We start from the raw sequence: 24,461 nt of genomic DNA on the forward strand, positions 1-24,461 counted from the left end.
CTGTAGGAACACCAGCCCTCCAGGTGACCCCAAGGAAGTCCACCCGTTCCAGGACTAGCAGTAGTGGCAGAATCAAAACCAAATGACTGACAGGGGTGCACTTCTTAGAGCGCTCTCCTGATGGGGCCAATCAACACTTCAGTGAACTTCCAGGACAGTCTGAAAGCACTGATTCAACAACAAACCTACACATCCTTCCTCTCTTCCATCAGGTTTCTAATAAATTCCTGCCTTCACCAAATACTTTCTATTTTCCCCTGACTAATATCAGTTAAGTGAATGTTTTCCACTTTGAAACCATTCCCATCAAGACAGACATCTCTTACAGATGAGGTGGAGTCAGACAAAGCCCACCACAAGTTTTTAGCCTTGTGTGGAGCTTGTTGACCTCACCATAAGCCACAGAGTCACTCCCATACAACTGACTAAAATAATGCCAGGAGCTTAGCTATGGGGAGAACTTTCATAGTTCCTGGTATATTGGGGGTCAGAGTGGAGTTTACAGAAATGACTTAATGCAGCTCCCACTGAATTCAGTATACAGTTTTTGGCCAAAACACTGTTTCTGCCACCTTCAAATGGAACTCTAATAATAAGCAGCAGCAGCTACCCAGCTTTCCAGTTGTTCCCCAAAGGTAGAATGTACTTTTTGTGTGTACATGCATAGAGTCCAATTAGCAGATTAAAAATGTTTCCCATATGGTGGCATACCTTCCACTGATGGTTTGTGCTGTGGTGAATGAGTCACAGCTGGCCTAGAGAATCACATCACCTTTATAGTGTTTGTAATGAAGAACTGGACTATAGCAAAGCATGGAGCTCTTTGAGAAAAGCTGATCTAAAACAGTGAATTTGAAATGAACCATTGACCTAGACTATGCAGATTAAATTGTTAAATTTAGCACAGATTAAAAAAAAAACAGGTAGTTTTCAGAATGCACCAGTATTACCAACTCCGATCAAATTGTAAAATATGTCTTGGGGAGTCAAAACCAGTGGAATGGAAGAAAAAGGTAAAGGAAAGGAAAAAAAAGATTGTTAACATTTTTTTTAAATTAAGATTCTTGCATTTTGTTTTATTTTTTTCTATACAGCCTTTCACTGAAAGAGATTATAGGTGTGTCAAGGATCCACCTATGAGAGCCCTTACCACTGTATTATCTGAGCACTTCCCACATTATTTAAAGGAGCAAACCAATACAAGAACAGAATCTCCGTTCCCATGTTCCTTATAGATGAAGTGTAGAAAAGATAGCTTTTTTCTAATGTGTGCATGTTCAAGAGACTAATTGGATGTGTGTGAAAAATTATTGATGGAGAGGTTATAGAAGAACTGGGTTTTGTGAATTCCCTAGAGAAAATATGACAAATAGATAAAGTGTTAGTCTGAGACAGCCACTCTCTACTTCATACTCTTCTACAGACCTCCTGTGTAGTCCAGTGGAAGTCACTTGTGCCAGGAGCTGCGCAGGGAGTTAGAAGCAGCAGTGTTCGGCATTGCAGCGTTTAATTTCAGCCAGCCATGTGCTCTGTATCTGCAGGCCTGGGGCAGATGGGTGGGCTCTGTATGCAACTTGGGGTAAGGGGAAGGGGAGAGGAAGGCTTCCCTGAATGTGTGCAGGATGGTGAGCACTCTGAGCTGCTCACTGGGGAAAGCTGAGGAGAGAATTATTTTTCAGGCTCTGTCCTGGTTCTAGCTATAGGTATCCTATTCTGGGTGAGAGGGAGGAGCCTATCCCTGAACATTAGTCACATCCACGAATGAAAAAATGGGAATTGATTTGATTTTTTTTAATTTAAAAAAACAGAAAAAATTCACATGGGAATGGACAATTTCCTGTCAAAAATTTTAATGAAAATAAGATTTTTCCAACCAAAAGTCTGACTACCTCTTTCCTTTCACACACCTCCTCTTGTAGATGTTATGGGTGAGGTGATCATTGGGGTTGCTTTCAGCTAGAAGGGGAACCTGAAAGTTTTTGCAAGATAGCACATCTTTGTAATGTTCTCCATAAGACTGCTAAGTAAAGTCTATAGTAAGTGCACCGGCAAGCTTAACTCTGGTTTTAGAGATAGTACAGTTTCAGAGATACTCTTTTGCAGTTCTAAAATGGAAAATACCATTGATAATGTTACTGTCTCTAACAATTTCAAGTGCACTCATTGAATGCATTGTTCATACCCTCTTTTTAAAAAGCATATTATATTGTCCTACTGAGCATATCATGATCGCCAATCTAACCCATACCAAAACCAAGATAGGCAGGAATAGAAGGACAGGCTGGCAAGAATCCCTTTTAGCACCTAGAACCTAGATGTCTTGGGTTACTGACCTATGCTTTAACCATTGCAGCAAGCTACCTCTCAGAGACTGGTTTTGCTTTCAAGGTAAAAAGCAGCTATATGATCATCTTTGGGTTCTGGACAGTTGAGCTCTAAAAACCCTGTAGTTTCTGACAGCAGCAGAAATCCCCCTGTGGAATTCACTTTCCATATTTCATAGTTGTCCGTTATTATGCTGCACTATGCACATACACATTGCAAGGAGGAAATAGGAGCAGTTCAGCTCTTGGCTTCCCCAGTGTCAAGAGACTGCCATGAAACTGAAAAACACTAAACTAAAACTGAAGTATCTGTTAGACCTTTAATTAGCAACCTAAACAGTGTTTGCCAGGAGGAATTTTGAATTCAATTATCCAAATAGAAGAAACTGTTTAGCCTCTCAATACCACTCGAGTAGTTATAATACTTGATTTTCTCTTTCAGGAACCTTTAAAAAAAAAAACAAAAAGCAAATTTAAAAATGGTAGGAGATGTCAGTTTTGTATCTATCTGTTAGAAAGGAAAGGCATAACATTGCCCCTGCTTCAGATCACTTCTGCTAGAAAGGAATTGGCAGGACTGTCTCAAGCAGGGAGAGCAGGTTGCAGAAGTCTTGATTTCCCCGCTGAAACAGCCAACAACAGTGTCAGGGCCAACTGTGGTAACTTTATGTGCATCTATACCACAAAAACACACAACTAAGATCAGCAGGTCATTTCATGTGGCTTATGATGTGGCAAAGTGTCAGAAGGACTAGGATCCCTCAGAAGAGGCTGTATAGTCCATTATACTTTGCAAATACTAGCCAATACCAATCAAGACAGTTGCGCCAGCTGTTCCAGCCCTGACCCTGACTCTCCTTTCCCTACACGTCCACCCCAAAATTCCCAGAATTAATCCCAAGGAGAAATTAAATATTTTCTTGCTTCTCTCTTCACAGACTGTAGGTTGCTTTGGGATTATGTTTATCAGCTGCTTTCTGACAGCCGGTACGAAAACTTCATCCGATGGGAAGATAAGGAATCCAAAATATTTCGGATAGTGGATCCCAACGGGCTGGCCCGGCTGTGGGGAAACCACAAGGTAAGAGAGCAATAAGATTTTCCTCTTATGGCACATCGCCTTTTTAACATACAGGGTTCACTCATAAACATGAGAAAGTAAGAGAGCATGTGCATATAAAGTACTTCTGGAAAGCTGTAATCTTTCATTCTATGCACATTAGAAATATAAAGCATCCAGCCTCAAGCACTAAAACTTATCCTTTTTACAAAGAACCTGTTGGTTCAGTTTAAAGACACTTAGTTATAAACACATTCAATTATAAAATTACAAGGAAGACAAGTAATGGTCCTTCTCTCTCAAGGTGTCTCACTTCTTCCTGAAACCTGATGCTAAGGATGTTCTGGTTAGATGTGGTCTATGCATCTCAGAGGGAGCTTTCTTTCTGTGTTCCTTTCTGTATCAACATTCACATTTCACAAAGGAGTGAATATTGTCTTGTGATAGACACCAGATGTAGGGTCACGCGTTTCCTTCTAAGAGGGTGATTGTGCTTCATTCACTGTAAAGCAGCTACTGATTGATAGAAGTCATCTGCAGTTTGGGGTTGACTGTATGTATATGACTATATGTGTATGAGCAGTCAGCATAGATTTACAAAGAGGAAATCATGCTTGATCAACCTGGCAGCCCTCTATAATGAAATGACTAGCTCAGTGGATGAGGGGAGAGCAGTGGATGTTGTTTTTCTTGACTTCACTAAGGCTTTTGACACTGTCTCCCATAATATCATCATAGACAAACTGCTGAAGTATGTACTAGGTAAGTGGACAGAGAGGTGGATTGAAAACTGGCTGAACTGCCATGCTGAAAGGGTTGTGATCAGCGTCATGAAGTCCAGCTGGAGGCCAGTCATCAGTGGTGTACCTCGGGGTGAATACTGGGGCCAATATTGTTTAACAGATTCATTAATGACCTGGATGATGGAACAGAGTACACCCTCAGCAAGTCTGCAGATGATACAAACCTGGGAAGGGTGCCTGATACACCAGATGGTTGTGCTGCCATTCAGAGGGACATCAGCAGGCTGCAGAAATGGGCTGATGGGACTCTCATGAAGTTTGGCTAAGGGAAATGCCCAGTCCCACCCCTGGGGAGGAGTAACCCCTTTCACCAGTACAGGCTGCAGGCCGACCAGCTGGAAAGCAGCTTTGCAGAAAAGGACCTGAAGGTCCCAGTGAACAAGTTGACCAGGAGTCAGCAATGTGCCCTTATGGCCATGAACACCAACAGTGTCCTAGAGTGCGTAAGGAAAAGTGTTGACAGCAGGGCAAGGTAATCCTTTCCCTCTACTCAGCCCTGGTGAGACTACATCTGGAGTGTTGTGTCCAGTTCTGGTCTCTCAGTACAAGAGAGACATGGAGATAGAGGAGCAAATCCAGCAAAGAGACATGAAGATGATTAAGGGACTGAAGCATCTGTCGTATGAGAAGAGGCTGAAAGTGCTGGGACCATTCAGCCTTCAGAAGAGAAAGCTCAGGGTGAACCTTATCAATATACATAAAATTGGATGAGATGGAATACGGAAGACAGAGCTAAACTCTTCTCAGTGGTGTCCAGCGAACAGACAAGAGGAAATGGACACAAACTGAAATACAGGACATTTGATTTATACATAAGAATAAACTCTTTTACTGTGAGGGTGATTAAACACTGGAACTGGTTGCCCAGAGAAGTTATGGAGTCACCATCCTTGGAGATATTCAAAACCCAGCTGGACAATGTCCTGAGCAACCTGCTCTAGTTGACTCTGCTCTGAGCAGAGGGATTAGACTAGGCGATTTCTAGAGGGTCCTTCCAACATCAACAATTTTGTGATTCTGTGTATGTGTATACATAGCCTATAATCTTGATAATGTCAAGATTTTCTGATGTGAGTCATGACATACAAGAATGTCTGTCTTGTGTTGCCACACTTGGAATGGAGAGTTCTGCCCTTAGCCCTACCTTCATGCTGACAATCAGGCCTTATCATCGTGTCTCATGTTGGGTGTCTAAAACTGAAGCTACTCCAGATCACTAGTCACTTGGAAAACAGCACTGGCCTTTTAACACAGAAGAGCCAGAAAAAGCATACATGCTATTTCAGGGGGGTTCTGAATGAGCAAAGTTTAGAATTTTGCAGGGAAAATACTGTCATTCTTAGTGTTTAAATGCCACAGCTCTTTCTATGGCCTCTCTTAGCAGAGCTCTTGAGGTTGCAGAAAACAGAGAAGGTCTGTTCTTAAGGGGCATTTTAGACAGACAGATCAGTCTCATTTAATATAAAGCCAGGTCAACACTGCAGACTTCTGCCTGATCCTGGACTGACAGAACTGTGCCAAGTTAAACTCCTAACATGGAGGTTTTCAGAGCAAAAGCATGCTTCTACTAGTTTGGCTTGTTTTGCCCGTGGCAGGGCGGCTGCTTTATAATCCTGCAAACACAGCTTTGCCAGTATAGTTGTCTCTGCGCTACGAGTTTCTTTGCCAGCATAGTAACCAGTGCTCTCTGTACCAGAAAAATGTTCTTTATCTAGGCATACCCTAAGGGACTGATCCCACTATCCCAAGTCAGGTGGCTACTACAGAGGCTGCCCACATACAGCTCTGCCAATGCCCATCACTGCTGCCTTGTGACATTCTCAGCCTAAGCAGGGCTATGCTTTAGTCACCCTGCAGCGCTCTGGCTGTAATGTTTTGGGGTCAGCAGTTCCCGAAATGAAAGGGATGCTCAAAGAAGCAGAGGTACAACCTAATGGACTTCTTGATTTACACTAGTATAATGAGAGGAGAAACAGGCTGTCACTCTCTGCAGCGCTCTGTAAGCATTAACTATTTAATGGAGGGGAATCCCAGAGGAACAGCATTCTTAGCAGGGATTGCTGACAAATACAGTCTATTAGCTACTGTTCTCATGCTTTTACAAGAGATGTCACATCTCATGTGGTGTGAGCATCTCCCTCCATTTAATGTCTCCTCTTGCGGTTGATGAAGCCTTTTGTTATGTGTGATCCAAGAAAGTGTAGAAAAGCCTCACTGGGAATTTTTGGTAGACATTCTTGCTTAAATTGCCCTATATGAAAAGAGACCCATTCAGTTTCCCTATTGAGGGCTGGAGGGGCAGGGTGGGCCTACAAGGTGCAGAAGAACGGAACATGTAATTTCTTGAACTGACTTGGTTACTTTAGCTAACTGCGATAGTTCTGAAGCTCCTTTTGGGGCTTAGAAAGGGTTTAATGAATTATCTCACCATGCTTTTCCCTTTTCTTTTGAAAAAACAGAACAGAACAAATATGACTTATGAGAAAATGTCCAGAGCCCTACGCCACTACTACAAACTAAATATTATCCGGAAGGAGCCAGGACAAAGGCTTTTGTTCAGGTAATTTTTTCTCTTCTTTGCTGTTCCTTTCTTTAGACAATTAGTTCTGAAGCTGCAGGATGGAACTGTGTGTGTGGCACTTCACTGCACAACACAGAGTTGACAGTGGCCATGTATTTGCAAAAGCTGTCCAGGCCAGTGCTTCCCCGCTTTGAAGGCAACTGCACCAGTTTACAAAACTAAAGGCCTGTCTCAGTGATGAGTGTAGTCAATGGAAGTCTTTAAACTGGCTTCAGCGGGCTGCACTGTTGTCAAAGACCTTAGCTAAATGGTTCATGATCTCAGTCAGACAGCTGGAAAACCTATTCCCAATTCACATCAGACACAGCTGGAAGCTATGCAGAGATTGGACATTTCCTCAAGTGCATTGCAGAAGAGAAGTGCTGATAAGCATGTATTCAGTTGTGGTGCCTTGGGGCTCAGAAGAGACCCCACACTGAGGGAAGGAAAAGGGCCCTGCAAGAACTGTTCATAAAATATGAAGCATCAGAATGGATGATAAGACCAAGAATTTAGAAACTAGGGCCCTAAACAGAGTGAAGCATAGCGTTATTGTATGTAATAACCTGGCAGAGCCATTGAGCAAGAGCGCCCCAGGTCTGTTCAGACAAGACCAGTGAATCTAGTGCCGAAGTCTGATCCGCAGAGCACTGAGCTCAGACCAAAGACTGCTTTGATGTCAGTGGTCTGGATCTAGTAATGTCCTTGGAAATGATACCAGTAGGAAGGCAGTATTGGAGTTTGTTTTCTTAAATGGCATAAAAGAACTGCGTTAACACTCAAACTATCTACAGCTGAAAAGGTTTCTGTGGAATGTCTCGTTTGTGTGATTTTTTTAAAAAGAAACTGAAAAGGGGAAGGAGAATGAAGGAAAGGAGTCACAGGCAAAATCAATTAAGTAATTTTAATTTTCTTGTGGAAAGTTAAAATGAAGTTGCCCCACAAGCAGCAGAACTAGGGGTGTCTGGATTCCTATGGATTTGTGCCAAGACTGTGCTCTTGGGGGGAATTCTGCAATGCCTAATAATGAGTGTGCTTATATTAGAGCCTTTCATTTGGTGGCAGCACAAACAAAACAGGACTCTCTCTTTCCTCAACCAGGCTCCTGTTTTCTCAAAACCACAGAAAATCGATATCCTTGAAACCTCTGTTCTTCTGTCAGATTTGCCCAAAACTGACCAACAGATTCAAAGGTCACAAGGGAGCATAAAGCATGTTCCCATAAGCCTCATTTTCTTTGGAAACTGGGGGGGGGGGGACACATTTTTTGCTAATTTCCCATTAAAAAGTTATTGATGTTGTATTCTTAGTCCTATTTATATCTGAAGAGAAAAAGAAGAACAGCTGCAGAAAATCAATCCATTAATGTGCCTTTCTTGGCTATTTCTCACAAACAGAGAAATAATAGGAAATGTAACTTTGTTAGTAGCATGTGGGCAGCTATCTTTTACAAATATCTGTACAGAGCTTTTAGTAAAACAGAGTCGGAGAAGGATCTCTAATAGGGTGGCTGAAAGTCATCTGCAACAAAAGAGATCAGAGCTACTCTTTAATTCATTAGCATGTGGAGGTTTTTTTGGAACTTATTCAAATGCTATTAAAGATACCCATGCTGTGGGTCCTTTGATGTAATTTAATAGACAGACCAGAAAGAATACGCCAAGTGCTACTGCAGAGTTCACATCAGCCCATTTCCCATGTGTTTTAGGAAACAGAGCAAACAGAAGGTAGGCAGGATGGTGGGATCATTCTCTGTTTTGATTTCATCCTCACGCAAGATCACCAGGACAAGTATGGGGTTTAAATCAGGGCACAGTCTGGCCTGTAGGCTTTGGGGAGTTTTCACTGTAAATCCAGGGACTGATTCACCACTTCTGCATGCTAGTTTTTCACCAGTGTAACACCATTTTTATCAGCAGAGTTCTTCAGCATACAAATGGGAGTGACACAGCAGTGAGTCATCATAGCCATTTTTTTTTCTAAATACATGTGTGCACATGATTTCCAAAATTAGAAGGGGTGGCAAAAGGTTAGTTCCAGGCTGTGATATGTGTTTGCTGAGAGACTCCAGATTTTTCAGACTTCAGCCTGAAAGCCCTAAGCTTTGTAACCTCAGAGGCAGAGAGGAGGCAAGTCTTGCCCATTAATTTCAGCAGTGATTTTTCTGGGTCAGCGAGAGTAACGAGGCTTCTGACAGTTGGATTTGTTTTCACTGGGGCAAGGATACTGAGCATATCATCAACCTGAAATAAAACCAGCTGCTCTGATTAACACATTTTGTACTGTTCAGTGTTAGCCAGTACATCATTAACGAAAGACTGTGTGAAATTCTGTAATGCGTCCAGCATAAATAAGTTTCATCGTAACTTTTTGCAGAAGCACTTAGGAAAGTGATTTGTGTTTAAGCTAGGATTTCATCCTTCCTGTGCCACTCTCACTTCCTACACTATCAAATTCAGAAAGGAAAAGCAGAGCTTGTCAATGCTACTTCTATACAGACATACCCAAAAGCGTACTGGCAAAGATCAAGGCTGCAGATTGGAAGCCTGATGGATGTTGTTTCCATTTCCGACTGTTGCCATGCCTCCCCAGAGGTGGTTTCTGTTTCTAGCCCCCTGCAGACGTACTGCATCAAGACATTAGTGGTGGGAGCTGTGGCATTCATCTATGAAGGACACTGCTGCATTACAATTACGCTTAGCTAGAATCACCTAAGAGGAGACTGCCTTTGCTCACAGGTCCTTTTTCCCAGTTGAGGCCTAGCCCAAAAGCTTTTTCTCTCAGAGCTGAGGGCCTTCCATTTCCCAGAACTTGTTCTGACTTAGTCCTTGGCTTTTGCCACTCCTGTTCCTTTGGTGTTTTTATTCCTCTTCACTCACCAACACACAAGGCTGCAAAAACCAGTAGCCTTCTGTCTCTCCATACCTTGGAAGTGCTTTTGCTTTGAAATGTACTAGCAATAAAAGTCCTTAACATTTCTGTCGCCAGCCTCCGTAAAGCAGTGGACATGTGACATACTGTCATCTCAAACAGCAACAGCAAACAAAATGAGGGAAGAGACTCAGTGAATATCAATCCCTGGGAAAGACTATGTGTTTTGGTTCAAATTTGGACATTTAAAAAAGGGGCAGCAGTAAATGCTTGTGATTTTTTTTGATTGCCTTCTCAGGTAAGGAGGAGGGAAGACACCAATAGGCGGGGGGAAAGGCTGGTAACTACAAGGTCACTGGGAGGATGCAGCAAAGACGAATTTGGGTGCTGTAGAGCTCAGGGACCTCAGCACCTTTATGAAGGTAAAGGCTGAGACCACTGGGAAATCCACTTGCCTCTCTGTTTTGCAGGTTCATGAAGACCCCAGATGAGATTATGAGTGGCCGAACAGACCGTCTCGAGCACCTTGAATCCCAGGAACTGGATGAACAAATATACCAGGAAGATGAGTGCTGAAGAGAAGCGGTGCACTGCCTCTGTGGGCCCATGGGAGAAACATCTGCCCGGATGGCCGGCACGGTTTGGGAGGGGGAAGCAACACACAGAGCAGAACTTGGGGTCGCCGCTTAGCTTGAAGACCATGCAGGACCTGAAGCACCTTAACAAAACAAACTAACAGGCAGAAGTGGTGCTGGCAGCAAAGTAGAGGGGAGAAAGCCTGGACTTATGCACTACTTCACTGTTCCTACAGAGTCTCCCTTGAGTTCCTTCTTTCTTTTTGGTTTGTTTCAGTTTTTTGGTTTTTTTTGTTTTTTTTCCTTAATAAACATGCAGTTTGACTTTTCTTATCTCACATAGGACAAGACGTCAGATTTTGCTTTTTTTTTTTTTTTTTGGAAAGCTTTCCTATGGAAATAGAGTGCTCTTATTTTCTGTGCAAGTCTCATGATATAACACCGCATAAAACAGTAGCAACACGGAAGGGATTTGCTCACGGGTTTCTGGTTTGTTCGGATCCATTTACTTGTGCTGCCACTGGGAAATGTCTTGAAGCTACCAAAAGAATTTACCACACATATCTGTCCAATGAAGAGGAGTCACCCTTCACATGTAGGCTGGGACATCTTCCCAGCATAGCTTGGGCTCACAGCAAGTCCTGCAAGTTGCTGTTAACTACTGGCATATGGACCAAAACCAATCACCTAAGTGCTCCGGGGAGGAGAAAAATAAATGTGACAAACCTCTGCAATAGCCTGATGTTGACATATTCCCTCCCCCCCGCAACTAGTAAAGAAGTGATAGAATGGGGTGGGGGTAATATATATATATATATATGTATGTATGTATGTGTGTATATATATATATGTACACACACATGTATATATATTTTATATATATAGATAGATAGATATGAACCCCACAACATATCCACATGCAGAATTTCAGCTAAAAGCCTTCTATCAAAAAGCTAAGGCTGAAACTTCTGTGATTACACAAGGGAGGTTTTTTTTTTTTTCCCTGCATGTGCTTGCAATCTTAGGGAGAAAGCAAAGGGCCCCATTACGTGGTTTGTGTTTCTGAGAAACCTCTCCAGGATCCATTTGTGCTCCTGGAGAGGTAGATGATTCACCTATCTGAAAACTGAGAGTAGAGAGCTGGAGGCCAGATAGCTCTACTGATACTTTGTAATTGATCTTGGCTATGTTCTGGGGTTTGGTATCTTTATGCCTCCCACTGCCCTCTCCCACGCCACAGCTCTGCCATCAACAGCTCCTGTCTCCCCTTGCCCATTTTTGACATGATTTGAAAGACAAGAAAAGAAAACCCTACAACCATGTTGCTTTCTTGGTGTTTGATTTTGCTTTAATTGGAGGATGCCCCATTTGTTACACCCCCAATTCGATTTGCAGCAGTGAGAGTACTTCGCGTGAGGCGAAAGAGCCATGCCTAATTTGCTGGCACAAAGTTCAGCAGTCTTTAATGCCCAATACTAGAGAAACTTCTGGCCTTTCTCATTTTACATTGCTTAGGCCATGATGACAGGAAAGTCTATGGTGTCCAGGTAAGCAGTAATCCATCATCAGTGGTCCCTGTTATTTGAAGGAATATCTAGCAACAGAAACTATATTTGCAAAGGGAGAAGATGTACAGAGAAACTGTACAGGAATCACATGATGTCTGGAAGAAAGCAAGTCCACACCAGTTGATTAAAAACAGAAAGCCTCTATTATGGGAACATACATAGTAGAAATGGAACCAAAAAAAACTAGGTACATTCCCATGATAGAGCTTTTATCAGCTATTAAACCAACACAATATTTGATCTTACTACATATTTAACAAGAAGGTTAATCTATCCAGAAAAAAATGCTATTTGGCAATGAGTTGTGTCCTGTATGTTTAAGCAGAGGTAGTCCACTTTCACAAAAGCCTTTTTTGAGTCACAAACTGTAGAAGGAAAGGCTTTGTTAAGGGCAGAGATAGGCATCCTAAAATGGGGAGAGATTTTTCAGGGCTAGTATCTGATGAAAGACAGAGCGTACATCTCTCCCAGCTGCATTTGTTTTATCCTTAGTCAATATATTACAAGACCCAGCACACCAAGTACTCTGACTTTTTCTGCCTCAAAAGACACGGGAGCATGTATCAGAGAGAAGAGCGGATGGCCTGTCCTGTGTCTCTGCCATGCTCTGAGCTCCTGAGGTGTGAAACTGGGAGGTGCTGAGGGATGTCAGCGGTCACAGATTTGAAACCAAAGGGCCTTGAGAACAAAGGGCCAAGGAGTTACTGTGCTCAGTTACCCTGCCTCAGAGCACACAGTTTGCAGCCCTGGCTCAGGAGCAGCTGCTCACAGCTGGGTGAAGGGGACAAGGTGCATCCTCTTGCTCAATGCATGGTGCAGAGGAGACATTAAAAAAAACGTCAGAGAAGAATGTGAAGGAGAGAGGAAATGCAAAGATCCAAAGCAATCAATGTAAAGAAAAGTCCTTGCTGGTTTCTTCTATCTTTTAGGATGCTCAGTGGCAGAAAGAAATAGGGTTTGTGCTGGAAACAATTTGTATCCTGTACTGTTCTGCTTGTGATGACTGCGTGAACAGCATTATTTTCTTTTTTTTTTCTTTCTTTTTATTTTCTGCTCCAGCTACTGTTATGAGATGGTGAAAAAACAAAGATAGGAACCCTTATATTTAAAGTGCTCTGCTAAGCCACAGGTTTTGTCATGCCCAAGGTGAATGTTGCAAAATGCAAGGAACTAGAGACAATCCAACAGTATAAGCCCATATGCTCATAGAGTTCATCTTCAGCACTGCGTAAAACAGGAAAAAGCAAGGAATCCTGAAATCACACGTTTCCCCATGGGAAAATTTTGTAGATGAATGGTCACCAAAAATACAATCACTTTCATCTGCAAAATCTAAGTCAAAGGAAACAAATATTTTTGGTGACTGTTGGGAAGTATCTTCCAGTCGTATGTAAAGGCTTAATTTCTTCTCCACCATAACTGTATGGAAGAAGTTCTCTCAAGCCTCATGTTAGCCAAAATGAAAACAGTCTCTGTGCTTGGACCAGGCCATTCCCACAACGGACTGCCCTGGCTTGTGCTGTCCCCTCCCTGCCCTGGGTCTGTGTGGTGCAGGGAGGAGAGCAGGAGTGAGTGGCACAGGTGACACCGCAGCTGCTCAGACTGCGGGGGCTTGTGACATGTTGTGGGACCCCCACAATTCAAAATTCCCTTGGGGCCTTGAAAGCAAGTTGACCAGTGATAATTAAAAAATGAAACCCCAAACCAGGCTACACCAGTTGCAGGAGGCAGATCCCCGTCTACCTCACATCCACATGGCAAATACATGGAGTGCAAACAGAGCGTTAACGTCCTGAGCTACAGGAACCCTGGGCTACCAGTCTAGGCTAGCAAAGGTAATGCTGTTTTGCCACCAACCCTAATGCCCCTCCCCAGTTTCCAAATTCTCAGTGTAGAATTTGCCAGCAGCAAAGCAGCCAAACTTTCTGCCTTTTGCATCAAAGCAAGGTGGAAAAGGGAAAAAGAGTCTAAGAAATGCCCAACAATGGATCTTCACATTATGTGGTTAAGTGGGACCTTCACTGCCATCGAGTTGCTACAATTCTGAGCAAACCACAAGTCAGGCAGGCAGGACACACTGTGGTTCCACGACAAAACATCTTCCTGAGTCAAGTTGGAGACCTTTGGGCTGCCAGTCCATCCCGAGAACACTACTGGGGCCCTTTACGTGAACACTAAGTTGCTGCAGCCCTCCCTGGATTTCCCACTCCACACATGCATTCTTCTGCTCTCTCCTTGTCAGGCTGCAACCATGTGCAAATCCTGAATGCAGCAGTTCAAGATTTTCTTTTTTTAATAAAATTCTAGTCTGTTTTTATTCATGATGGCTTTTTGTTTTTTTAAGGTGTGGGGTTTAAGGGACTGAATCAAATGAATGTAACAAAACATACAAACAAAAAAAAGCCTATTCTCAGGGCCAGTGAGTTGCAAATAATTTTTAAAATGCCTGTAATTACATCATCTCAATAAAAAAATTTAATATAAAAATGGGAATACCAAATTTTGTTGGTGCAATCATTGCTAAAAGCTCCTTTGTTTTTTAAGAACGATGGTACCCAAGTATTTACAGCACATAGCAGTTGTTTTCAGTCATGAAAAGAAACCTGCAGGCTTCCCATGCCCAAACCAATGTGAACGGAGCCTGCATCTTCCCTAGGAAGCTTTCTTTGGAAAAGCTAATCCAGTCCCTTGGAGTATTTACTTTGTTGCCTGCCATTAGAGATCAGTAGAGCACCCCACTAGTGTCTAGATGAATGTACCTAGTCCTTTTCCTGTGTCTCAGAGAGGGCATAGAAGCAAAAAACAAAAATGAGGCAGCGTGATGACACCTGCAGCTTTTTCTTATATAGCTAAACATAGTTCAAGTAGTTTGACAGCAAGAATTTTTTCTGTGGCATTTGTCTTTGCAAATAGGGCTAGAAACACTACCAGTAATGCGCTGCACTTCCAACATGTGTTATCCAGTCCACTCCCTGAGCCCGGCAAGACCCAGGGACCTGTGCAAATAGGTTTGGTGCCACCAGCCTTCTCCTAAGAGGACAAGACGACAATGTGGCACAAACTGCTCACTGCTGCAAATCACTTCCTATTGCAGTACTTCTTTCCTGGTAGGTGGTGTTATTAGCACTTATGACAATGTCAGGCCTGTGGAGGGTTAATGCTCCTCAAGATAGCTGCTACTAAGTGTTTTATATCACGAGGCAAAGGAATAAGCACTAAACAAACCACTCTCTGAACCCAGACAACACACAAAGAGGAAACTCTCTGAGTGTGTTGCTCCATAATTCTGTCCCTTCAGGCCATTTCCCTTCATTTTAGAAGAGGAAATAATGTATTCTATACACCATTGCATCTTTCTATAGCAAATGCTGCAGTTTGAAGGCAGAGTATGGAGGAAGTTTTCAGTGGTTTCAACTAGTGCGCCAGTGACAATTAGTCTCGGTGCTGCCTGTGAAATCCAGAGAGAAGTTAGAGAACATCCTTCAGCCATCCCAGCACAGAAGAGACCCAAAAAGCACATGCTAAATTACATCTTTGCCTTCCATTTTCAAAATCGGATCAGCACTAAAAAGAAAGACACCAGGCTGAGACAAGCTAGGCGATCATGGATGATGCACATATTTGTAGACTACAGCTAGCACAGGCAGCCACAATGCAAACTTTCTCCATTATATTCCCTAGCTTTGGCTGGGAGATAATTTGCAAGGGTGTCAGTGAGGAGCTCAGTTACTGTCCATAAACCCTGTGACTTAGAGAGGCTGCCAGCAAGGCACTGACGGAGGCATTTTTTAATTACAGAGATACCTATTTTAAAGCAATCTTTAGCAGGAACTTTTTCACTTCTCCAAGATAAGTGTCCATCTGTGAGGTATCAGCAAACAAGCACATCCTTTTTTTCCCTCAAAGGTTTAAACTGATTAAGGCAATTCTGATTTCAGTTTGAAACCCAAGCTGCTGCTTAGCAATCCAGAAAAAGCCTCTTAGGGCAGGTGTGATGGCAGGAGAGTGTGCACTCCCCCTGGTTTGCAGCCACAAAAACGAATCACCTGACAGGAAGAACTGGACCAGGATGCAACTTGGGAGGGAGGAGGAAAAGGACAGCAGCCTGGTTTAAGCTTTCCCCAGGCACAAGATGGCCCCCAAAGAGCCTGAAAGGGAGCAGGACAGCGCTGAAGGGTGATGAGCTATGCCGCACCCACTCCCAAAAGAGGCAAGGACAAGAAGCACCACAAGATCAGTGCCAGGGCAGCTGCAACACGAAGCACAGGAAAAGACCGTGCCCACTGGTGAACAAAGTCACATCACAGTTTCTTCATTCTAGATTCTTCTACCTGCTTTTCCCAACCTACACAAAAATTACACATGGTTTTGCAGCCAAAGCAAAAAGATGAAAAAGGGCCTGTCTTCTCACCTTCTTTCCTCCTGCTGGCTCTTTCCTCACCTCGCTGCCTTAAAAACAGCAGAGTGAGATCTGGATGTTAAGCAGCCAGCTGTCAAGTGCACGGCAAGACATCTGTGTGTCAGGCACGGCCGTGTGTGTGCCGCTGCTGAGCGCCGGGGACCTGCCACATGCCAGCTTCCTCTCTCAGCCGGAGCCGCCATCCAGCAGCAGGAATGTCATTAGGCAATTAAACAGCCTTTTTCTTCCTCCCTTGTGGCAATAATATTCTATCCCTGCTGTAACATCATCCCTCATTTATTCAAAAGGACAGCACTGACATTGCTTAAAAATTATTTTCCACAATTAATCATAGGAAGCCAGGCAACCCATTTGTTTATCGACCGGCTTTTCCACTGCTACGTGTGCACAGAGATTACCTACTGAGGGGCTCCTCACAAGGCTTGCGTAGCATGTAAGGGTTCACTGTGGAGGACATTGATTTCTCCTGGTCATTCTTGTCAGGCAGAGGCAAGCTTAACATACAAATGGAAAAAAAATCTGGCAGCTGCTTTGGGGCAATGCACGTGTTTACTTCAACTTTAATATTTACTGCCCAGTTGTCATCTAAAAAAGAGTCAGTGCAGCTCTGTCAACCTTGGAAGAGCACCATCAGTATATACCAACACTGGAGCTGGGTTGAGTTACAGTATAAACACCAAGCAGACCCTCTTTCTGCAACTGTTCTGAGCTGGTTCCCAAGAATTATAACTCACATTTAGGAAAAAAAGAAAACCCAGAGCCCTCATGTAAGACAACAGAGGTCATTATGACCGATATGATCAGTTGTAAAACCTGCAGGGACACATCAATCTTCCTGCCTCTTGCAAACACCTGTGCATAAGGTTTCCCAGCATCGGAAAGTGTTGGGAGAACAGCCGCAACAGGGAGAGCGGTAACTTTTCAGGAATTGGAACTGATCTCGTGCCACCCGATAAACATTATTAGCCTGGGGTTGTTGATTTGAAGCCAAGCTCTGCTACATGGACAAAGTTTTCAAGTGAACCCTTACCGGTGTTTGACAAGGTAAAGGGAAGTAATTGAAATGAAGACAGCGTGAACAAAGCAGGCATTGTTTACCATGGACTCAGTAAAGCTGCGAATTCACAACCCCACAGAAAAAAGGGAGGAAAAGAAGCAGGCATGGCAAATGGAAACAGAGGAAAATAAGGGGTCAGTTCAGACAATCACAAAGTTTAAGGCCAGATGTGTTCACCACACGTGCTGTACCCCAAAGGACATTACGTTTCGACTCACCTTCCCAAGGGCAGGGCCAAGGGCAGTAACTTTTGCTTGGCTAATGTATGCCTGTAGGATATAAGCCAGTCTCGATTCAAAGACCTGAAGGATGAGGAATCCACTTCCTTTTTACCACAGGCTAATCATCCTCAGAATTAAAATATGTTGCTTCCTTGCCATTTAACTCTATCTTAATTCCACTTTCAATCATTAGCTCTCATTATGCTTTTCCTCACTAAATTCCTGTAAAACCCAGTATTCCCGCCCGTACACTAAGATACTGACAGCCTGCAATCAATGCACCTCATAGTCTTCTTTTTCAACTGTGTATAAGCAGAATGCACAATGCAACATAGCACAGACCTGCCTTAGCTAATGCCAGCCCAAAAGTAGAATGCACTTGGGAGGGAAGCACAGGGCAAAATTAGCTGAAAATTTTGGTAATAAAACATTTTCTCCAACTCTTGAGCCAGTCTACCTGCAATTCCTCTCCGATTGCAAGGAATTGAGATTCTGTTATAGAGCAGCTTCCCAAAGGTGGTGCTGCCAGCTTAGGGGGGCTGCAGGATGCAGCCACGCTTGTCTCGGTGGGTGCTGTCCGGGCTGCTGCTGTAAGAAAGGCTTCAGAGAGCACTTCAGGCTCCTTGGGGCTGCCTGGCTGATGTGAAACGAAAAAGGAAACCCACACAAAGGTGCCATTTTAGTCCCTGAGAGTCCAGGTATCCCAACAATCTTGCTTCTTCCAAACTCCCAGCTAAGAGGTGAGGTTTTCCTCCCTGCCTTGGAACGACCCTGGGAAGAAAGCCTGCAAATATGGTAGCAAAGGAGTTGCTAAAAGGCCCATTTCCTTATTTCCTCTCAAAACAGTGTTAGTGTTTGTGAACACTCTTGGGAACACACTGCCTGACACACTAAGGATCCTTCCTCTCCACATTCATTCTTGGCTCACATAACAATGCCTTATCCAAATTCATTCCTAAAAACTTCAGCAGAATAAACAAGCAAGACTAATCAACATGAATCATTACTAAGTGAAGTTTGCACAGCCAGGACTTCACCCAACGTTCAATTCAAATAGTCGAACCCGCTCCTGAAATTTCCTCCACATTGCACAGAACAGGAAGAAAACAGGCCAGGCAGATTTGCTGTTCGGGCATTAACAGTTTCACACATCAGGCCTCACCCTGGCTCTGCTAAAGTCAATGGGAATCTTGCCGCTTGTTTTGGCAGGGCCAGGAGTTTGCCTGCTCCGTTCAGAGAGTGCTGGACGGACTTCTCCAAAGCCTGTTCTTCATCACCCCCTGGCAGCGAGAAGCAGCATGGGCAACAGCAACGCAAACTGCCCTACGTTCTTGCTCTGCCCCAGTCTGGGCTGTACAAAATCTGTGCAAGGTGGAGGTCTGAGCAGTGTCCAGAGAAAATATCCCTCTGCAGGAAAAATTGAGGCTTTGCTACAAAGACAAAGCTCAACCCCAACAACAACCTTCTCAAAAAAGCCAGTTACAATCCTGGAGTCAAAAGCATAAGAATTTATTTTGGTGGTACTGTAGAGAACTGGTTTTAGTAGTGACATCTGCCAGCTCCCAACACATATGAACTGACAGCAAAAGTCAAATCCAGTTATCGAGGACTTAAGTGTCCAGGGTTATCATGTCAGGTGATTTCCAATTAGAAGGCTTTCATTAGAAATACTTTCACCCCAAAGGATAAGGCTCATGTGCTAAAAAGGAAGGGTTCATAAAATTAGGCCAAGTCCATCTCAAAGTATAAGAACAAATGGCCCAATTCCCCAAAGGATGATTATGCCACAGTTTTCACTGAAGTCAATAAAAACCACTGGTTTCCTTTTGGAAAACAGACTGCTTATTTAGGCTCTTTAAATCTATTGATTCTTTATTTGAGTGTACTATTAACCCTGCCTTGTATTTCTCTTTCTAAATTGCTCAGATATAGCAGCTTCACAGAGTTTTTCTTGCCTAACATAGAGCCCCTGCCACTTCCACGTGTTCAAACAGCCTCTCTGCTCACTGGATTACGGTGTTGGCAACAGCCTGGGTTGGGGGACAACTACAAAGCACAGGGCACTCAGCAGAGAATGAAGGACTGGGTAAACAATATACCTTGGAAAGTCTCATCTCAAGGGCTGATCTCCCCGAGGGAGGATAGGAGCAAACCAAGAGTGCCTAGTGCCATCTGATATAACCAGCAGCATCCACCACCCCGTAAGTCTCATACATCCCGTGCATTTATCTGCTGTTAATATCAAATCATTGCATGCTCAAGAAGTAAAAGGGTATCCAAGATATCACACTTATTTCAGCCCCCAGCTCACACAGTGTCCCAGCTGAGGTGGTGCCACTGGTACAGAAGTAGTGTTAAACAAGCAACAAAAATAGTTACGGCTGGTCTCACTAATCAGGATTATCCAGTTTTTTCGTTGTTTTATTTCCAAATCTTCCTCATTCCTCTTCAAGAGACAAAACAATCCCATCCCTTCAGGTAAGGGCCTAGCTAGAGGAGGGGACTGGCAGTCTCTCACTGGGGTCTGCTCAAACCCTTTGAGGGAGCCCCTGTTCGGCCAGATGCAGCCTTCAGCACCTCTGTTTCCCAGACTGGACCCAGGAGGTATGAGCAGTCTGCCTACCTAGGATGCCATAATATTTAAGGTATTCTGAGAGAGGACTTTGCAAGCATAGAGTGGCGTCTGTAGGAAAGAGCTAAAACCAGTAGATCATTCTTGCACAAAAGAGCAACCCGGGGATTCCTCAGACCTTGCAATGCTTTTACCACACAGGACACCAAATCCTCCTTTGAGCTGTGCCATGCACAGGTACATAATGGGATTGTAGTACCTCCAAAAAGGAAACAGAAGGCTAGTTAGCAATGAATAAATAATAACTGGGCATTTGTCTAACAGCTAGTGTGCCAATGAATAATTGAAATCTTTATTAAAATTGAAGTACAAATGTACACGCAAACAAACACCTGCTGCAGCTAACACCAATGAAACAGCAGCTGTCTGGCCAGGAAAATAATTATATATAGATTCCTTTTCATATTAAACATCTTTACTTGGTTTGGGAAGCACAGATGACAGAGACGCAATAGCAAGAAAGGATAAAGTCACCTTTTTACCTTCATGAAAGGCATGACCCAACAGAGACATTTTTAAGTGACACTGGGGAGAAGAAACTGTGAATTGCTATGGAAATAACCCAGCTCTCATGCTCTAGACCATCAGGTGATCAGCAAAAGAGACAGGGGCTCCCTAATTGCAGTATGCTTGGCTGAAGCCAGGAACATGCACACCACTAGAAGGAGTGGAGCTAGAGACTCTTAGTCCCTGCTGAAAAGCAAACAACAGACCACAACTACGAGTGTGAGACACTGATTGGAAAAGGGTAAATATTTACAATATATGGGAGAATTTTAGAAAGAAGGAAACGTTTTTCATTTAGTTGTAAATCTTTCAGGAAATTATTCATTTTTCAAATGAAAACATTTTCTTTAAATTCAAAACAACTGTTTTTCTCCTGGCTTTTGTTTATTAAAAAAGGAAGAGTTTCAGCTCTGCCCCTTTTCATCCCTCCTTCACAAAACATCAACCAAGCCCCTTGTCTCACGTTATGAAGTCATTTTTCAAGAGAAAAAAAGTAGTGAGGATTTCCCGAGCAGCTGTAGCTGCTGCTGTGGAGAGGAGAGAGGAGTGGTCCTGTGCTTCTCCACCCATTGGATGTATACAAGGTTATTTGTAACGAGCTCATTAGAGCCTAAAACCGACTGCCAGAAAAGCAGAGGGGAAAAGCAATTGATTCACCTCTTCAGGAGCCATTTAAGTGGTCTCAGTTTGAGAAGATGAGAATCTTCTTTCTCTATTTCACTCCTGTTTTTTTCTACATTGATACTTTTTATTCAAGACAGATGCTCCCTGTGTGTCCCAGCCACACGGCGTCTGTATGCAATAAGTCAGTAATTTCCAGTCCACAAAATAACTGTCCTGTCATCTTTTCCTCTTTTATCTCCCATTTCATAGCAATATTTCCACCACCCCTAGGAAGCTGAAAAAAAAAAAATCACAAGCTTTGTGCTATGACTGAGGCCAGTGATCTGGTCTCTCACTGAGCCCAGATTCCCCAAGGAATTCATTCCTCAGATGTATCATCTGGCTCTATCCCCCACTAAGTTTCAAACCAAGAGGTTTTAACTCCAGCTTCTTAGATTATTGCATGAGCAATAGTGATGAGCAATCAAGACAAACTACTTGGTTTAAATTAAATCTTAAGAATGCAGAAACAAAACAGAATTGCATATAAATCCTGAGGCATGGACACAGGAAATGTCCCTCAGCTTGCAGACCACCTTTTGCATCCATGGAAATTAACAGTGCCTTAACGGTGCAACTCAGTTTAGAACATATCATGGTAAATCCATCCTAATAAAGAAATGGATCCGCATCTGCAGGAAAGAAGAGGTTGCAGCCTACCGGCAGGCATAAATGGTTACAAAACAGTAGAAGCCAGCGCACTACTTCCGGAAGCAGCTGCAAAATGGAGAGGAACACACAGCTGCAAAGGAGGATAACAAAACAACTAAAAAAGCCCTCTGACAAAAATATTGTAAAGCACTGACTTCCCAGCTCTGACCACTCCTGTGAACAATTCTCTGGACCATCTAACACAACCTGTCTTATCCTAATTGACAGCAAGGAACCTCTCTCCCACATCTTTAGCCACAAATATTATTTTGGTAAACCTAGGTCCTCCCACATGTTCCCACTGCCTTCCTGGTGCCAGCACCAGCCCTTCTGCAGCCACCAAGCAAACTGACCTAGGGAAGAAAAAAACTGAACAAAAAAATAAAAGATGCTCTTTTTCAGCCACTTCAGCCCCATGGCCTGACTCATCACAGGACTGCACAGATACTAATGCTGCTACAAGTAAGGGAATAGGCATCAAAAGGGAGGAAGAGAGGAAGACTTCAATTTGCTTAAAGTGATTGTGAAACCACAGCCCAGCTAGATCTTTGGGGGCAGTTCATTATAGCAGCCTGGTTCCCATGTAGCTCTGTGCTGCCATTTTTTTTGTATTTTCTTTCATCTAACCACTTGTCCCTACTCAACACAACTCCATGGCACCCCGCTTTCTAGCAAACCAGACTGGAAAACTGAATTCCAAGGGCATGGCATGGTCCTTGGACACTGCAGAATAATAAACCTAACAGCTGTCCTATTATCCGAATGGATGCAGACAGCTGGCTGATGTCCTTCAGAAGAGCTCTGTGCTGAACGATCATATTTGCAAAGCTCTCGAGGCTTTCAACCATGACCTTAAGCGTTCATTTTCTCCCTTTTGGGTACGCCCCTCTTGGGGGTGGGCTATCATTCTTTGCAAACATCTGAAAGCAGCCAACAAGCCCCACAAGCTAGAACCAACAAGTCTGCTTCAGAAGAGCTTAACGCTCACTGTCCTGGGCCTTTCATGGCCTGGCAAAGGAGAAGGAATGAGACTAGGGCAGATTCTTGTATCTAAAGACACAAGAAATAGCACAGGGCACTCCTTTACTTCATATGTGAAGTTCTAGTTCCCATGGCCAGACACTGATGTGTTTCACAGGTGCTACCCCTTTCCTGCCAGCTTCCACCACTATTTTGATCTTCACAGACACAATGAATGTGAGTTTGGAGAAGACAACTGATGCTACAAGCTAGCTCTGCTCATAGAGGCAGCATGTACTTTCCTAATGTCTCCAACCACCCATGCCAGCACACACTTTTCTTAGCAGTTTCCCCTTCCCCATGAACCCTCTTGGTCCTTAGCTGTGTGGTGAAGTCCAAGAACAACACTGAGGGATTTTTTTATGTTTAGTTCTGTCATTTGGCATCATGTGAAGAGCTCCTGGTGCCATGATCTCATATGGCAGCTGCCTTCAGAAATCCCCTAAGCATGACCACTTGCTCGTGCAGGCAGCCTGCAGGCAGCTGAGTCACGTGGAACTGAGACTTCTTACACCATCTGGCCTGGCCTCAACGTTTCTCCTGACGTGCACTCCAGCACCTCCTGCTTTTTATTTATTCCAGCTTGCAATCAGTCAGTTTGCTAGGCCAGCAGTGCAACCACGTAGTCCCAGCTCCTGGTCCCTCTACTGTGTTTCTTCCCCTAAATTTATCATGTTCATTAATTTAATTTAATCCTACAGGCTGCTTAGTTCTTTTCCACCCTTGCACAGATATTACACTGGGTGTGCAGCAGACCTTTGCTTGCATTTACCTTCAGCAACCTACAGAAAAACACAAGCATTTGCCAAAGACAAATTATTTTTTCTAAATTCCCTTCCCTCCCACTACAAGGAGGTGAGAATATTGCAATAGGTGTTGTACTCCCCACCCACATTTTTTTCTCACTGCCAAACATATTGCATCAGGAACAATTAGAAAATTTTTCCTTGTGTGGGCCATTAGACTGTATATAAAATGCAGCAATATTTCTGTGCTAAAAAAATCAACAACAAAAAGCCCCCAACTCTCACATGACCTTTAGACTTGCTTTCAGAGAACACCAGAACTGGTTCAGATGATAAGGTGAGGAACTCTGCTAGTATGATAGCTGCAGTCACAGATGCAAAACTGTTCTCTCAACCTTGGGAAGAGAGAAAAGGGTGCTCAGGGGCTGTTTATTCAATGAAGGAGAAAACAACACAAGGAGAAAGAGCTTTTTGAAAGCTACAGCTGCATGCACTGACCAGAGAAGGAGATTATGGAAAACCCATCTTAGGTCTGCAACAACTTCTGCTTCTGTGAATGCTGTTGTGTTGATCCCCAAAGCATCTTCCCAGGAAGGAGGGCCCTATAACTCAATATGATAAACGAACACAACAAGAATGAAACCAGATTGATGTTAATCAAACACCTGACCCAAAAAGGGAACCACAACATCCATTACCACCATTACATGCAGAAGCATACACTCAGCAGACCTAAACATCAGCGCCCCCCACTAAAGTCAGTCCATGGCTCTTATCAGACAG

At 43.5% G+C, this 24,461-nt stretch overlaps 1 protein-coding gene across 3 annotated transcripts in view; it reads left to right on the forward strand.

Moving 5' to 3' along the window:
- Positions 1 to 14,082, forward strand: part of ETV6 (ETS variant transcription factor 6) — a 140,684-nt gene extending 126,602 nt beyond the window's left edge. For all 3 annotated transcript variants that reach the window (XM_026114104.2, XM_026114105.2, XM_026114106.2), the window contains 3 exons: positions 3,263 to 3,405; positions 6,647 to 6,747; positions 10,089 to 14,082. In XM_026114104.2, coding sequence (XP_025969889.1) covers positions 3,263 to 3,405; positions 6,647 to 6,747; positions 10,089 to 10,194 — 350 coding nt within the window. In that variant the 3' untranslated portion in view covers positions 10,195 to 14,082. The remainder of the gene's footprint in view (positions 1 to 3,262; positions 3,406 to 6,646; positions 6,748 to 10,088) is intronic.
- Positions 14,083 to 24,461: the final 10,379 nt, after the last annotated feature.

This window comes from Dromaius novaehollandiae, chromosome 1 (genome assembly GCF_036370855.1).
Source record: "Dromaius novaehollandiae isolate bDroNov1 chromosome 1, bDroNov1.hap1, whole genome shotgun sequence".
Classification (NCBI taxonomy): Eukaryota; Metazoa; Chordata; class Aves; order Casuariiformes; family Dromaiidae; genus Dromaius; species Dromaius novaehollandiae.